We start from the raw sequence: 15,942 nt of genomic DNA, 5'->3' as shown, positions 1-15,942 counted from the left end.
ACTCATCTACTGTCAAATCTACCATTCCAGTGTTTTAATTGCTATATTGTATTTACTTCACCACTATGGCCTATTTAATGCATTTACCTCCCTTATCTCACCTCACTTGCTCACATTGTATATAGACTTATTTTTCTACTGTATTATTGACTGTATGTTTGTTTTACTCCATGTGTAACTCTGTGTTGTTATATGTGTCGAACTGCTTTGCTTTATCTTGGCCAGGTCGCAGTTGTAAATGAGAACTTGTTCTCAACTTGCCTACCTGGTTAAATAAAGGTTTAATAAGTAAATAAATAAATATGGGTGCCCGCGGTCAGAGGGCATGCCTGTGTGGTGATACTGATGATTTGTCAGCACAGATGATTTGTTAACATAGTGGGTTAGAATAATTAACGAGGCAGGTTAGGTGAATTAACATGGCAGGTTAGGAGAACTAATGCAGCAGGTTAGGTGAATTAATGTAGCAGGTTAAGACAATGAGGTTAAGGTTAGAAAAAGAGTTAGGGTTAGGCTTAGCTACGATGCTACATTTATCAACAACTGTTGTCCCTGACGCAATCACTAGATGGAGCTGTATGCCTGCGAGATCTAGCCACGACAATATAAACATAAACAACCCAGATGTGGAGACAAATCATCAGTATCATAACACCTGCCTCACGCCCGGGGCTGGGAATTATTGCTCAACAGAATGTGATTAAAATCAATAAACCTCCCACTATACCTCCTCCATCACTCAGTGCAGACATCCACACACCTGTCTGATGAACTGACTGTACTGCAGAGAGGGAGGGAGGGATAGAGAGAGGGAGAGGGAAAGAGAGAGACAGAGAAGAGAGGGGGAGAGAAAGAGAGAGAGAGAGGGGAACAGTATAACATTTGATCCCCGTCTTGAACGAAGTGTTTAAAATAAACAAGAACAAAATCAACCAGTGAAAAACAGGTGTCAGCTTGAGTGGGGTGGTGAACATGTTGGTTGTTATCGGTGTGCCCAGCAGTGTGACCTGGGGCAGAGTTGTACGCTCGGTGAGATTAGGGGAAATGGCACGTGTTAGGCTACGGTGAGTTAGAGAGGGGGTAGGCAGGCAGCAGGTGCACTGTTGAAACAATAAACATCCTCACGGACAGAGCCAAACTCCAAATAACTCATCCAGCTCATAGCACAGAGAGGAGAGGGAGAGTGCCAAGGTGATGACTAGGCTGTATGTGTTTCATAAGTCATGCCACAGGAGGAGGCGGCCTTTGGTGCCACGGTCTGCCTGCCTGCCTTCTCTCTCTGTTTTTCCATCTCTGCTGCTCATCCATGGATCTCCCTCTGACAGCCCGCTTAGATGTTGAACATGTCAATATAGCACTATACGATGGAAGATGACAGAGAGGAACACGACGAGAAAATAGGATCAGATGAAGGGAGACAAGAAATGACACATCAAGACAGCATCCAAATGACATGGTCACTGTCAAATGCTCTATTAGTCTTTGTCCAGAAAACACGCTGTAGGGGGTCCAATCAAAAACGCATATTTTGAACAATGGGCAAAAATATATTAAAACAATGGTCCAACCCTCATGTCTATATCATAATCCATTCCATAATCCAGGCTCAACGTTGAACTTTTCATCTTTCTTCGCAAATCCAGAGGACATAAAACAATATTGAGGTAAGATAGACATACATTTTGAGACATGAGATGTAGTATTTTCATATTTTAGTATAATATGCTTTCATATTAATGAGAAATTCCTGTTCTTTTTTGATCTATGTGAAATGTCAACGGAGCACTGAGCATTCCTCAAACTTTCTATTTTCAAAGCCTTATACATGTAATTCAGCTCGTGTCATGCTAATTTAGCTTTTTGCAACCTGTGGAAACAGCTTTACAGATGACTACAACATGTAAAATCCTCAAAAGTCACAGAGAAAGCGGCCCCGCTCTGTCAACAGAGCTTGGTGCTTATAGAGTACCAGAGTATGAGTCATAATACCCATAAAACCTAGCGGTCAAACAAAGTAATGGCTCCAATTGTTTTTCCACCATTCATTTTTTTCCAAAGGGTATTTTAGAAAAACTTAAAATAAGGGCTGTGTTTTGTGTAGGCTTACCCTGGCGTGATGTTTTGATAACCATGTAAATCTCTCTCGGACAAGGTGACTTTTATCAATATATTTTCCTGTATTTACCCCCAAAAATGAAATGCTAATTAGCTGCTAATGTGGCTATCATACAGATATACAAATGCCATGATGATCTGGATGAGACTGCCAAATCGAGGCAAAGGTAAGAATCTCTGGATTAACTATCTAATGTTAGATAATGTAGTAATTAATAAATTGGCTAAATTTCCTTACATTTGTAAATTCTGTGAACTGTCTTTTGCAAGTTTTACATTTACACAATACCTGTTAGCAAAGGCGACAGCAAAACATGATGTGCAGGAGCTTGCAGGGATTTGTAGTCTTGCACAATGTCTACTTTGAGGCTAATCAGCATTTTTGATTTCTGAGAGTAAATAGAGCCGAATATATTGATAAAAGTCACCTTGTCCGATAGAGATTTACAGTTATCAAAATGTCACACCAGAGCAAGGGGAAGTCTACACAAAACACAGCCCTTACTTTAAGTGTTTCTAAAATTCCCTATGGGAAAAATGAATGATGGAAAACTATTGGAAACATTTCCCTGCTAGGTTTCTATTATCGGATATATTAGGTTACAAAATCCGACTTTTTGGATATAATGTTAATGATATGTTAGAGAAATAACCCCCTGAAAGATTCAGAACATGAAGAATCATATTTGTCTTGGTAAAATGTATTTTATAACATAAGGAAGTAACATTATCACCAAAGCGTGTTTTCACCCACTCTTGGCAGTTGTGAAGTTGTAAACTCAACTACGGCTGTAACATCTGCCACAGAGGTTCAGCTAGGCTGCACATAACAGGGAATTGAGGGCTATGAGGAATGTTTGGAGCACAGAAAAAAACACTTTATGGATTTCTTAACACACACAGACATTCTGAAGAGATCAGGTTTTATGTAAGAGAGCAAACCTCATCCCACACCTGAAGGCCCAGCTCGATCCACCCACCATGATGTTTACTTAAACAGACTTGACCTATGAGGTTTGTTTGGTAAACGGAGAGAGAGCACCACGCAGTTCTGTTCCTGTCACCCTGCTCCTGGACACAGGCTACCCGTCTCCTACTCCTCTGATGCCGAGGTGTTCTGTTGTGCAAACAGGGCCACTAACAGCCAGGGATGTTTCACACAGGAAGGACATCCACACGTCCTTGGTTGGTCATAACCTCCACCTCTCCAACTGCACAAAGTTGTTCTGTTCTCCAACTACTGTGTGTCATCCAATGGTAAATTAAACAATCTAAAGTACTTTTCTAGTCTCTGAAGCCTGTCAACAAATTTCCCTCAAGTTCTTAAATAAATGGTGTAAAAAATAAAATAAATATGTATCCTAAAACCAAATGACCCCTCAAAAACAGCATACGTTTCAGGCACTAAAGTAAGAGTACACTTCTCTTTAATGAAACAGCCGAGATAAGGCCCTTACAACCAAATCTGTTAGTACTAGTCAGGGTTTATATATGTCATACTATGAGAGCACGTTAAATCTTACCTGAGAAAATAAAAGACAATAGTATATTGGTAAAAATATCTAATGAACTCCCCCTCCCTTGAAGTTGTTTGCCTCCAATTTAGGTGGTCTCAAATAAAATATCTAAATTCAAAGCTAAATAATATCCATAGATATCCACCAGATTCGGGAAGAGAGCATCCAAAATGGAAAGGATTATCTCCATCCTTGTCATTCCATGTCAAAGAAATACATTTGGAAAGTAGTAGATATCTTCAGCTCAAGTTCCTTCTTGGATGTGGTGCCCCGATGGACTAAAATATCTTGCTGCTTTTACACACGATTTGTGGAAAATAATTAAACTGTCAAAACAGAGAAAACACGCAACATAAAGCTTGGCCTGGTGGGGACTGAGCAGAGGGGTACACAATGATAATTTTCAACCGCCCACACATGCAATATTTCCTTACCAAATACAGAGCAGTGCTACCCCGATTCACTCCATTCAGTTCACACAATGGTTTACTGTGAGAGGGAAAGTGGACATAACATTGACATTTTTTTAAAGCTCAGAACCCAAGCACCATTACATTATGAAAGCCATACTTTAAATGTAAAGTAAACGAATGAATGGGTTTTAAACTAAGACCGAATAACAGCAGGTGAAACCCGACTAAGCTGACACCTAAAGGAATGTCTACATTGAAACATGACTGCCACCTTGTGGTTGTTGTAATAGCATCCTTGACAGTGATGGGAGTATGGTTCCACTCAGTATCATAGGATAATTTTGCCCACAACTTGCTCCAATAGCAAGGGTGATAGATGCAAAAATATTACATTATTGAGCTAAAACTGGCGAGTGTAGAGAATATAGAGATATTGTTATCCACGTCGGCACCAACGATGTTAGGATGAAACAGTCAGAGGTCACCAAGCGCAACATAGCTTCTGCGTGTAAATCAGCTAGAAAGATGTGTCGGCATCGAGTAATTGTCTCTGGCCCCCTCCCAGTTAGGGGGAGTGATGAGCTCTACAGCAGAGTCTCACAACTCAATCGCTGGTTGAAAACTGTTTTCTGCCCCTCCCAAAAGATAGAATTTGTAGATAATTGGCCCTCTTTCTGGGACTCACCCACAAACAGGACCAAGCCTGACCTGCTGAGGAGTGACGGACTCCATCCTAGCTGGAGGGGTGCTCTCATTTTATCTACCAACATAGACAGGGCTCTAACTCTTCTAGATCCACAATGAAATAGGGTGCAGGCCAGGCAGCAGGCTGTTAGCCAGCCTGCCAGCATAGTGGAGTCTGCCACTAGCACAGTCAGTGTAGTCAGCTCAGCTATCACCATTGAGACCGTGTCTGTGCCTCGACCCAGGTTGGGCAAAACTAAACATGGCGGTGTTCGCCTTAGCAATCTCACTACGATAAAGACCACCTCCATTCCTGTCATTATTGAAAGAGATCATGATACCTCACATCTCAAAATAGGGCTACTTAATGTTAGATCCCTTACTTCAAAGGCAATTATAGTCAATGAACTAATCACTGATCATAATCTTGATGTGATTGGCCTGACTGAAACATGCCTTAAGCCTGATGAATTTACTGTGTTAAATGAGGCCTCACCTCCTGGCTACACTAGTGACCATATCCCCCGTGCATCCCGCAAAGGCGGAGGTGTTGCTAACATTTACGATAGCAAATTTCAATTTACAAAAAAAAAATGACGTTTTCGTCTTTTGAGCATCTAGTCATGAAATCTATGCAGCCTACTCAATCACTTTTTTTATAGCTACTGTTTACAGGCCTCCTGGGCCATATACAGCGTTCCTCACTGAGTTCCCTGAATTCCTATCGGACCTTGTAGTCATAGCAGATAATATTCTAATCTTTGGTGACTTTAATATTCACATGGAAAAGTCCACAGACCCACTCCAAAAGGCTTTCGGAGCCATCATCGACTCAGTGGGTTTTGTCCAACATGTCTCTGGACCCACTCACTGTCACAGTCATACGCTGGACCTAGTTTTGTCCCATGGAATAAATGTTGTGGATCTTAATGTTTTTCCTCATAATCCTGGACTATCGGACCACCATTTTATTACGTTTGCAATTGCAACAAATAATCTGCTCAGACCCCAACCAAGGATCATCAAAGGTCGTGCTATAAATTCACAGACAACACAAAGATTCCTTGATGTCCTTCCAGATTCCCTCTGTCTACCCAAGGACGCCAGAGGACAAAAATAAGTTAACCACCTAACTGAGGAACTCAATTTAACCTTGCGCAATACCCTAGATGCAGTTGCACCCCTAAAAACTAAAAACATTTCTCATAAGAAACTAGCTCCCTGGTACACAGAAAATACCCGAGCTCTGAAGCAAGCTTCCAGGAAATTGGAACGGAAATGGCGCCACACCAAACTGGAAGTCTTCCGACTAGCCTGGAAAGACAGTACTGTGCAGTACCGAAGAGCCCTTACTGCTGCTCGATCATCCTATTTTTCTAACTTAATTGAGGAAAATAAGAACAATCCGAAATTCCTTTTTGATACTGTCGCAAAGCTAACTAAAAAGCAGCATTTCCCAAGAGAGGATGACTTTCACTTTAGCAGTGATAAATTCATGAACTTCTTTGAGGAAAAGATTATGATTATTAGAAAGCAAATTACGGACTCCTCCTTAAATCTGCGTATTCCTTCAAAGCTCAGTTGTCCTGAGTCTGCACAACTCTGCCAGGACCTAGGATCAAGAGAGACGCTCAAGTGTTTTAGTACTATATGTCTTGACACAATGATGAAAATAATCATGGCCTCTAAACCTTCAAGCTGCATACTGGACCCTATTCCAACTAAACTACTGAAAGAGCTGCTTCCTGTGCTTGGCCCTCATATGTTGAACATAATAAACGTCTCTCTATCCACCGGATGTGTACCAAACTCATTAAAAGTGGCAGTAAAAAAGCCTCTCTTGAAAAAGCCAAACCTTGACCCAGAAAATATAAAAAACTAATCGGCCTATATCGAATCTTCCATTCCTCTCAAAAATTTTAGAAAAGGATGTTGCGCAACAACTCACTGCCTTCCTGAAGACAAACAATGTATACGAAATGCTTCAGTCTGGTTTTAGACCCCATCATAGCACTGAGACGGCACTTGTGAAGGTGGTAAATGACATTTTAATGGCATCGGACCGAGGCTCTGCATCTGTCCTCGTGCTCCTAGACCTTAGTGCTGCTTTTGATACCATCGATCACCACATTCTTTTGGAGAGATTGGAAACCCAAATTGGTCTACACGGACAAGTTCTGGCCTGGTTTAGATCTTATCTGTCGGAAAGATATCAGTTTGTCTCTGTGAATGGTTTGTCCTCTGACAAATCAACTGTAAATTTCGGTGTTCCTCAAGGTTCCGTTTTAGGACCACTATTGTTTTCACTATATATTTTACCTCTTGGGGATGTTATTCGAAAACATAATGTTAACTTTCACTGCTATGCGGATGACACACAGCTGTACATTTCAATGAACCATGGTGAAGCCCCAAAATTGCCCTTGCTAGAAGCATGTGTTTCAGACATAAGGAAGTGGATGGCTGCAAACTTTCTACTTTTAAACTCGGACAAAACAGAGATGCTTGTTCTAGGTCCCAAGAAACAAAGAGATATTCTGTTGAATCTGACAATTAATCTTAATGGTTGTACAGTCGTCTCAAATAAAACTGTGAAGGACCTCGGCGTTACTCTGGACCCTGATCTCTCTTTTGAAGAACATATCAAGACCATTTCAAGGACAGCTTTTTTCCATCTACGTAACATTGCAAAAATCAGAAACTTTCTGTCCAAAAATGATGCAGAAAAATTAATCCATGCTTTTGTCACTTCTAGGCTAGACTACTGCAATGCTCTACTTTCCGGCTACCCGGATAAAGCACTAAATAAACTTCAGTTAGTGCTAAATACGGCTGCTAGAATCCTGACTAGAACCAAAAAATTTGATCATATTACTCCAGTGCTAGCCTCTCTACACTGGCTTCCTGTCAAAGCAAGGGCTGATTTCAAGGTTTTACTGCTAACCTACAAAGCATTACATGGGCTTGCTCCTACCTATCTCTCTGATTTGGTCCTGCCGTACATACCTACACGTACGCTACGGTCACAAGACGCAGGCCTCCTAATTGTCCCTAGAATTTCTAAGCAAACAGCTGGAGGCAGGGCTTTCTCCTATAGAGCTCCATTTTTATGGAACGGTCTGCCTACCCATGTCAGAGACGCAAACTCGGTCTCAACCTTTAAGTCTCTACTGAAGACTCATCTCTTCAGTGGGTCATATGATTGAGTGTAGTCTGGCCCAGGAGTGGGAAGGTGAACGGAAAGGCTCTGGAGCAACGAACCGCCCTTGATGTTTCTGCCTGGCCGGTTCCCCTCTTTCCACTGGGATTCTCTGCCTCTAACCCTATTACAGGGGCTGAGTCACTGGCTTACTGGGGCTCTCTCATGCCGTCCCTGGAGGGGGGTGCGTCACCTGAGTGGGTTGATTCACTGATGTGGTCATCCTGTCTGGGTTGCCCCCCCCCCCTCCTTGGGTTGTGCCGTGGCGGAGGTCTTTGTGGGCTATACTCAGCCTTGTCTCAGGATGGTAAATTGGTGATTGAAGATATCCCTCTAGTGGTGTGGGGGCTGTGCTTTGGCAAAGTGGGTGGGGTTATATCCTTCCTGTTTGGCCCTGTCCGGGGGTGTCCTCGGATGGGGCCACAGTGTCTCCTGACCCCTCCTGTCTCAGCCTCTAGTATTTATGCTGCAGTAGTTTGTGTCGGGGGCTAGGGTCAGTTTTTTATATCTGGAGTACTTCTCCTGTCCTATTCGGTGTCCTGTGTGAATCTAATTGTGCATTCTCGAATTCTCTCCTTCTCTCTTTCTTTCTCTCTCTCGGAGGACCTGAGCCCTAGGACCATGCCCCAGGACTACCTGACATGATGACTCCTTGCTGTCCCCAGTCCACCTGGCCGTGCTGCTGCTCCAGTTTCAACTGTTCTGCCTTATTATTCGACCATGCTGGTCATTTATGAACATTTGAACATCTTGGCCATGTTCTGTTATAATCTCCACCCGGCACAGCCAGAAGAGGACTGGCCAACCCACATAGCCTGGTTCCTCTAGGTTTCGGCCTTTCTAGGGAGTTTTTCCTAGCCACCGTGCTTCTGCACCTGCATTGCTTGCTGTTTGGGGTTTTAGGCTGGGTTTCTGTACAGCACTTTGAGATATCAGCTGATGTACGAAGGGCTATATAAATACATTTGATTTGAGCTGTATGTTTACAGATGAGGGCATTTTGTTTAGAAATACTAGTCTAAGTTGTCAAGACAAAAAAACATCTAAAAATGTGATTGTCTGCTGTTCCCTGCTACCAAACAAACATGCCCTACTACCTTATTGCTTCCACCACACTGGTCTTTCAATAATGGCAATCTCAAATGCCCACTTAGGCTTTTGTCAAACATTTGTCATTCATTTTCTCAGTCACCATCATTGGATTCATGATGCAAACGTATTCCCCCTCAAAATGCAGACTTTGCATCGAGATTTACAAAAGAAACAAGTATTTATTGCATCAATACAGCATTGCATCACATACTAATTTACCTTCCTCAAAACAAAATCAAAATAACCTTTATGCAAAAGGAAATGTCTATATGCCTGTAAAAAACACAAGACAAACAATGAATCAAACTTTACCTACCAAATTTCAAAGTAGGAGATATATGACACAGTAGTTCACAACTACAATGAGAATGGGATTGCAAGAAATGATTTCATGTTTAACTGAGCAGGCATCCTGTAGTCCCATGTGGTCACTCAATTAGAACTGTCTGTTCAAGCGAACAAAAAAGTACACACGAGATAATCTCAGCATATTATCTGTAACCTAATCCTGATCATTCAAATACAAAGAGGCTGGTCACAATATAGTACTGCAGAATCAGTCGGTGCAGACTTCTTTTCATATTTAAATGACAAATGTATGTTTTAAAACAATGCAAGCCATAATAGCGACAACATTTATATCACAACAGTTACACACTAGATTTTTCCAAATGTACTTGGCCGTAGACAATGCATGGCTCCCACAGAATGAGGAAAATAAAGTTATGTCCAGCTACAGTTAAGACTGCATATACTTAACACCAAAAGAATGGGGGTGTCATCTACCTTATGCCCTGTTGACATTTTACGGGGATCACTGCTAGTGTATGATATTCCCGGTTCAACGTACACAGCGAGATATACTACAACACCCTGTAGCTTGGCTCAAGTATGAAAGTCCATTTCACTCACTCGTTAATTCTGCCTACAGCCAGACATTCTCAGATACCATAGGGGTTTGCCTGTCCATCTGAGTCCACTAGCCAGTGACATGGTTCAGAGGGGTTTAGGCAGGGCAGAAACCTCATCGAAACACTCATCATAGGCCTCCTTATAGTCCTCATGAGATTTGATCATGATGACGCAGGTGGGCCGCTTTGAGCCAGCAGACGACCCAAGGTCCTGAGGAGACAAATAGCAGGGTTAGAAGGCAATCATTCACATCACCATATGTTTAGTCGTATTAGACATGAAACCCCCGAACAAATGGGACGGTATGTGATTTACTGCTGTAAAACTAACACGTCAGCAATTCATAGTAAGCTATAGGTATCTGTCAATATAAAGGAAACACTTGAGTAAATGAGGGATACAAAGTATTTAGAAAGCAGGTGTGGTTCCTGAGTTAAGGAAGCAATTAACATCCACATAATACTTAAGGTCATGTATAAAAATGCCCAGGTGTCCATTGTGTTGGCAACCATGGCTAGAAGAGATCCGACCTTGAAAGAGGGGTCTCAAAGGATATTGGATATTTGTAATGATGACAATTACAACAATACTGAATGAACAATGAACACATGCAATATGTGCCATGTAAAAAAGATAACGTTTGGCTTCCTTGCTCAGAACATATGAAAGCTGATGGTTCAATATTCCCAGTTAAGAAGTTTTAGGTTGTAGTTATTATAGGAATCATGACACGTCGACTATTTCTCTCTATACCATTTGTATTTCATATACCTTTGACTATTGGATGTTCTTATAGGCACTTTAGTATTGCCAGCCTAATCTCAGGAGTTGATAGGCTTGAAGTCATAAACAGCACTGTGAGTCAAGCATTGCTAAGAGCTAAGCATTGCTAAGAGCTAAGCATTGCTAAGAGCTAAGCATTGCTAAGAGCTAAGCATTGCTAAGAGCTAAGCATTGCTAAGAGCTAAGCATTGCTAAGAGCTAAGCATTGCTAAGAGCTGCTGGCAAACACAGTAAAGTCTGAATGAATGCTTACGAGCCTGCTGCTGCCTACCACCACTCAATCAAATATCAAATCATAGACTTAATTATAATATAATAAACACGAGCCTTTGGTCATTAATATGGTCAAATCCGAAAACATTCATTTTGAAAATAAAAAGTTTATTCTTTCAGTGAAATATGGAACCGTTCCGTATTTTATCGAACGGGTGGCATCCATAAGTCTAAATATTGCTATTACATTACACAACCCTCAATGTTATAATTATGTAAAATTCTGGCAAATTAGTTCGCAACGAGCCAGACGGCCCAAACTGTTGCAAATACCTTAACTCTGCGTGCAATGAACACAAAAGTTGTAACACAATTTTAACTAAATATGCAGGTTTAAAAAAAAATATACTTCTGTGTATTGATTTTAAGAAAGGCATTGATGTTTATGGTTAGGTACATTCGTGCAACAATTGTGCTTTTTTTGCAAATCCGCTTTTGTTAAAACGAAGTAGGCTGTCATTCGATTATAAATTAACAGGCACCGCATTGATTATTTGCAACGGAGGACAAGCTAGTTAACCTAGTAATATCATCAACCATGTGTAGTTAACTAGTGATTATGTTAAGATTGATTGATTTTTATAAGATAAGTTTAATGCTAGCTAGCAACTTACCATGGCTCCATGCTGCACTCGTGTAACAGATGGTGAAGCCTGCCACGCAGCCTCCTCGTGGAATGCAACGTAAACGGCCATAATCAGCATCCAAAAATGCTGATTACCGATTGTTATGAAAATTGAATTTAATCGTCAGGGCCGATTTTCAAGCTAACACTTATGGGAGATTCTGGATCAGCACCTGAGACGGCGTTTTCCACCACTATCAAGAAAACACCAAATAATGGCGTTGCATCTCCAATAGTTTTAGACACTTGCAGAATCTAAAGATGCATCGATGCAGTTCTGACAGCTTGTGGTGGCCCAACACCCTATTAAGACACTATGCTGGTGTTTCCTTTATTTCGGCAATTACCTGTATATGGTTTACATTTTCCTCCAAGATGTATAGGTAAAATGGTTACTCACCACTTTTGAGGGAATGTAGGCATATGGCAAACTCCTGTCCTCACACATGACTGGTAGATGGCAGTAAACATCGATTGGAAGAGTATCCCCAGCCAACACCACAATGCTGTAAAATAAGTTTGAATATATCAGTTATCTGACTGATACACCTGAACAGGGGATAATGCACCACGCAGCCAACATTTGCACACTGAGAACAAAACTTACCCAGTTTCTCCTTTGTTGATGAACTTCTGGACTTCTTTCACTCCTCTGCGAATTTGTTTGAGCTTGGATGCTGAAAAGGGACAGAAGAGCGTTGGAAATAAGAAACCTGCTAGTCTTGTTGGTTGACAGTGTGTGGCAACAAACATTTGTTGCCGAATTGCTAGCTAGGACACGTGCTAACGTAGCATGCTAGATAACTTTCAATATTTACCAAGCTACACCACTTAGCTAGTTAACTTCCTGACTGTATATCGATAGCAAATCCATGTAATATCTTAGCATGTATCTGGCAGTAGGTACATGAAGCTAATAAGACTGGTTAAATTACCCTTTTTTACACATTTGTAAAGTTTCTTGCTTAGCTTCTTGGTGGCAAGTGGATTCGCGATTGGGTTAATGTTTGCGATCAACTCTAGATACGATTTCTCTGTCACTCCGGTCTCCGTCCCTCCGGTTTCCGTCGCTCCAGCATCCTCCTTGATGGCCTTTTCCTTCTTTACCTTTGTCATGTTTTCGATTAAACAAATAATATTAAACAAAACGTTTGCTTGCTGTTTGCAGCGTGCTTTGCAAGGGGAAAAAAAATGCTACACACGTGCTGCCTAAAAAGGTTTCCGGTAGTTGCGACGTGTTTCCGACACGCATGTATTTTTGGAGGGCGGACTACACCCAAAAAGTTGTATTGCCGCCACTTACTGTGCGAGAGGAAAACAAAAAGATCCCACAAAACGGGAACATTGTGTAGGTGGGGGAAAAATATATTCGGATGACCAACAACAATAAAAACATCCTATTTATTTAGTTAAAAACAAAAAAGCCAGGGGAGGGTGGGATATCTTCCAATGCCAGTACCCCATGTAGGTTCTCTTTCAAGTATTTGTTTGGGATATGTTTTTAGCGTATTAGTCAGAAGCCTTTATTACACTACGCCAGCCATAATTGTCTGGACGTCGAGACGTGTGGAAGGGTGTCCCTCCTACCATATAAAAGGTTTGATGCAGCGTCTCTGAGTCATTCAAACACGTCTTCTCGCTTTTCATCAGAAAGCTTACCTCAACGCAACTGCATTTTCCTAACTTGTCTGTGTCTAGCCATATATAAGACAAATGCTGGGACGGCTCCAGGAGAGCTCCTGATTGACATGTGTACTATGGTGCATTAAGTTTGTTGGAACCTCTCCAACTTGCTGATAATAAAGAGGGATTCATTTTAAGATTGGCTTAAGGTGTCCCTGGTGTTGAATTTCCACCACAGCACCAAGGAGCCGGCAGGCCCCTATCCCCACCCAGCGGGTAAGAAGGAAGAAGTGGATGGCCTAGCGGTGTCCCCATCACCAGAGAGGCGAGAACGGCCTTCCCTAGGCACGGTTCTATCTCCTCCGCCAATCCTGAATTTGTTCCAGGGTGCAAGTTCCCAGGCACCTCAGTGTTCTTTCCGGCGTACTAGGCCCATGACGGTGGCAACAGAACACAGCCCAAAGAGAAGAGACAATGTTCAGGTGGATGCTCCTACAAGGCCACCCTCTTATCTCATAAACACTCCACAATGTCAGTTCACATTAAAAAAAATTACTCTAGCGCAACCAGAATACAGGCCAAGGGCACCATAGATAGGTTGTTTCTCATAAAATCAAAACAAACATGGTGCCTCCCTATAACGCCACCTGAGGGAGCTATCGCTCCTTCTGTGATGATAGGCCACATAATAGCTCTCCCAGTCATGGACTGTCGTACACCCTCCCCGCAACAGAGGGTGTTGCTGCTTCGTCTGTGGGGGGAATTCCCATCAGCCCTCTCCCAGAGTGGAGAGAGAACTGGCGGGCATGCACAGTTTCAAACTGGGTACAGGTCATGATAGACAAGGGCTACAGACTACAATTTGCTGTCACCTCACCTCGATTCAAGGGAATCACTCACACTCAGGCTCAGGGGGAATCAGCGCTTGTCCTCAAGGAGGAAATCACATCGCTAATTGGGAAATGGGCAATAAGAATTGTTCCTCCCAGCAATGCCACAGTGGTTTTAACTCAAGATATTTCCTAGTTCCAAAAAAGGTGGACAGCATACGCCCGATCCTAGATCTACGTGCTTTGAACAGGCACATGAGAAAGTACACGTTCAGAATGTTGACACACACTGCTCTGCTACGTTCACTAAGAGACTTCCCAAAGTCTTCTCTTTGGGCTGTGTTCTGTTGCCACCGTCTTGGGCCTAGTACGCTGGAAAGAACAGGTTCGTATCCGTCAACCTAAAGGACACTTACTTTCACATCTAAATATATCCTCCTCAGAGGAAATTTCTCAGATTTGCTTTTCTAGGTGTAACCTCAGAATTTCTGGTCCTCCCTTTCAAATCAAATTGATTTATATAGCCCTTAGTACATCAGCTGATATCTCAAAGTGCTGTACAGCAACCCAGCCTAAAACCCTAAAAAGCAAGCAATGCAGGTGTTGAAGCACGGTGGCTAGGAATTTTTTTGGGGGTTCTAGTCAGGATTCTAGCAGCTGTATTTAGCACTAACTGAAGTTTATTTAGTGCTTTATCCGGGTAGCCGGAAAGTAGAGCATTGCAGTAGTCTAACCTAGAAGTAACAAAAGCATGGATTCATTTTTCTGCATCGTTTTTGGACAGAAAGTTTCTGATTTTTGCAATGTTACGTAGATGGAAAAAAGCTGTCCTTGAAACAGTCTTGATATGTTCGTCAAAAGAGAGATCAGGGTCCAAAGTAACGCCGAGGTCCTTCACAGTTTTATTTGAGACGACTGTACAACCATTAAGATTAATTGTCTGATTCAACAGAAGATCTCTTTGTTTCTCGGGACCTAGAACAAGCATCTCTGTTTTGTCCGAAAGTTTGTAGTAGAAAGTTTGCAGCCATCCACTTCCTTATGTCTGAAACACAGGCTTCTAGCGAGGGCAATTTTGTGGCTTCACCATGTTTCATTGAAATGTACAGCTGTGTGTCATCCGCATAGCAGTGAAAGTTAACATTATATTTTCGAATGACATCCACAAGAGGTAAAATATATAGTGAAAACAATAGTGGTCCTAAAACGGAACCTTGAGGAACACCAAAATGTACAGTTGATTTGGCAGAGGACAAACCATTCACAGAGACAAACTGATATCTTTCCGACAGATAAGATCTAAACCAGGCCAGAACTTGTCCATGTAGACCAATTTGGGTTTCCAATCTCTCCAAAAGAATGTGGTGACCGATCGAATCAAAAGCAGCACTAAGGTCTAGGAGCACGAGGACAGATGCAAAGCCTCGGTTTGATGCCATTAAAAGGTTATTTACCACCTTCACAAGTGCAGTCTCAGTGCTATGATGGGGTCTAAAACCAGACTGAAGCATTTCGTATACATTGTTTGTTGTCAGGAAGGCAGTGAGTTGCTACGCAACAGCCTTTTCTAAAAATTGAGAGGAATGGAAGATTCGATATAGGCCGATAGTTTTTTATATTTTCTGGGTCAAGGTTTGGCTTTTTCAAGAAAGACTTTATTACTGCCACTTTTAGTGAGTTTGGTACACATCCGGTGGATAGAGAGCCATGTATTATGTTCAACATAAGAGGGCCAAGCACAGGAAGCAGCTCTTTCAGTAGATTAGTTGGAATAGGGTCCAGTATGCAGTTTAGAGGCCATGATTATTTTCATCATTGTATCAAAGAGATACAGTACTAAAACACTTGAGTGTCTCTCTTGATCCTAGGTCCTGGC

At 41.9% G+C, this 15,942-nt stretch overlaps 1 protein-coding gene and 1 long non-coding RNA gene across 2 annotated transcripts; one reads left to right on the top strand and one right to left on the bottom strand.

The window, feature by feature from the left end:
* The first annotated feature begins 2,021 nt into the window (after positions 1-2,021).
* On the top strand, positions 2,022-10,143 carry LOC149979220 (uncharacterized). The gene is made up of 3 exons (XR_016485130.1): positions 2,022-2,152; positions 2,233-2,282; positions 8,532-10,143. It is a non-coding gene; the product is annotated as an uncharacterized LOC149979220 (long non-coding RNA).
* LOC110537797 (H/ACA ribonucleoprotein complex subunit 2-like protein) lies at positions 9,180-13,110 on the bottom strand. The gene is made up of 4 exons (XM_021624188.3): positions 12,549-13,110; positions 12,221-12,290; positions 12,014-12,119; positions 9,180-10,142 (listed from the first exon to the last, which is right to left on the bottom strand). The coding sequence occupies exons 1-4, from the start codon at positions 12,727-12,729 to the stop codon at positions 10,017-10,019; spliced, it is 483 nt and encodes a 160-aa protein (XP_021479863.2). The 5' UTR covers positions 12,730-13,110; the 3' UTR covers positions 9,180-10,016.
* Between the last annotated feature and the right edge of the window lie 2,832 nt (positions 13,111-15,942).

The sequence above is a fragment of the Oncorhynchus mykiss genome, chromosome 12 (assembly GCF_057628025.1).
Source record: "Oncorhynchus mykiss isolate SJ-2025 chromosome 12, ASM5762802v1, whole genome shotgun sequence".
In the NCBI taxonomy this organism is placed as follows: Eukaryota; Metazoa; Chordata; class Actinopteri; order Salmoniformes; family Salmonidae; genus Oncorhynchus; species Oncorhynchus mykiss.
Note: the sequence above shows the minus strand (reverse complement) of the source record. Positions and strands in the feature narration are given on the sequence as shown.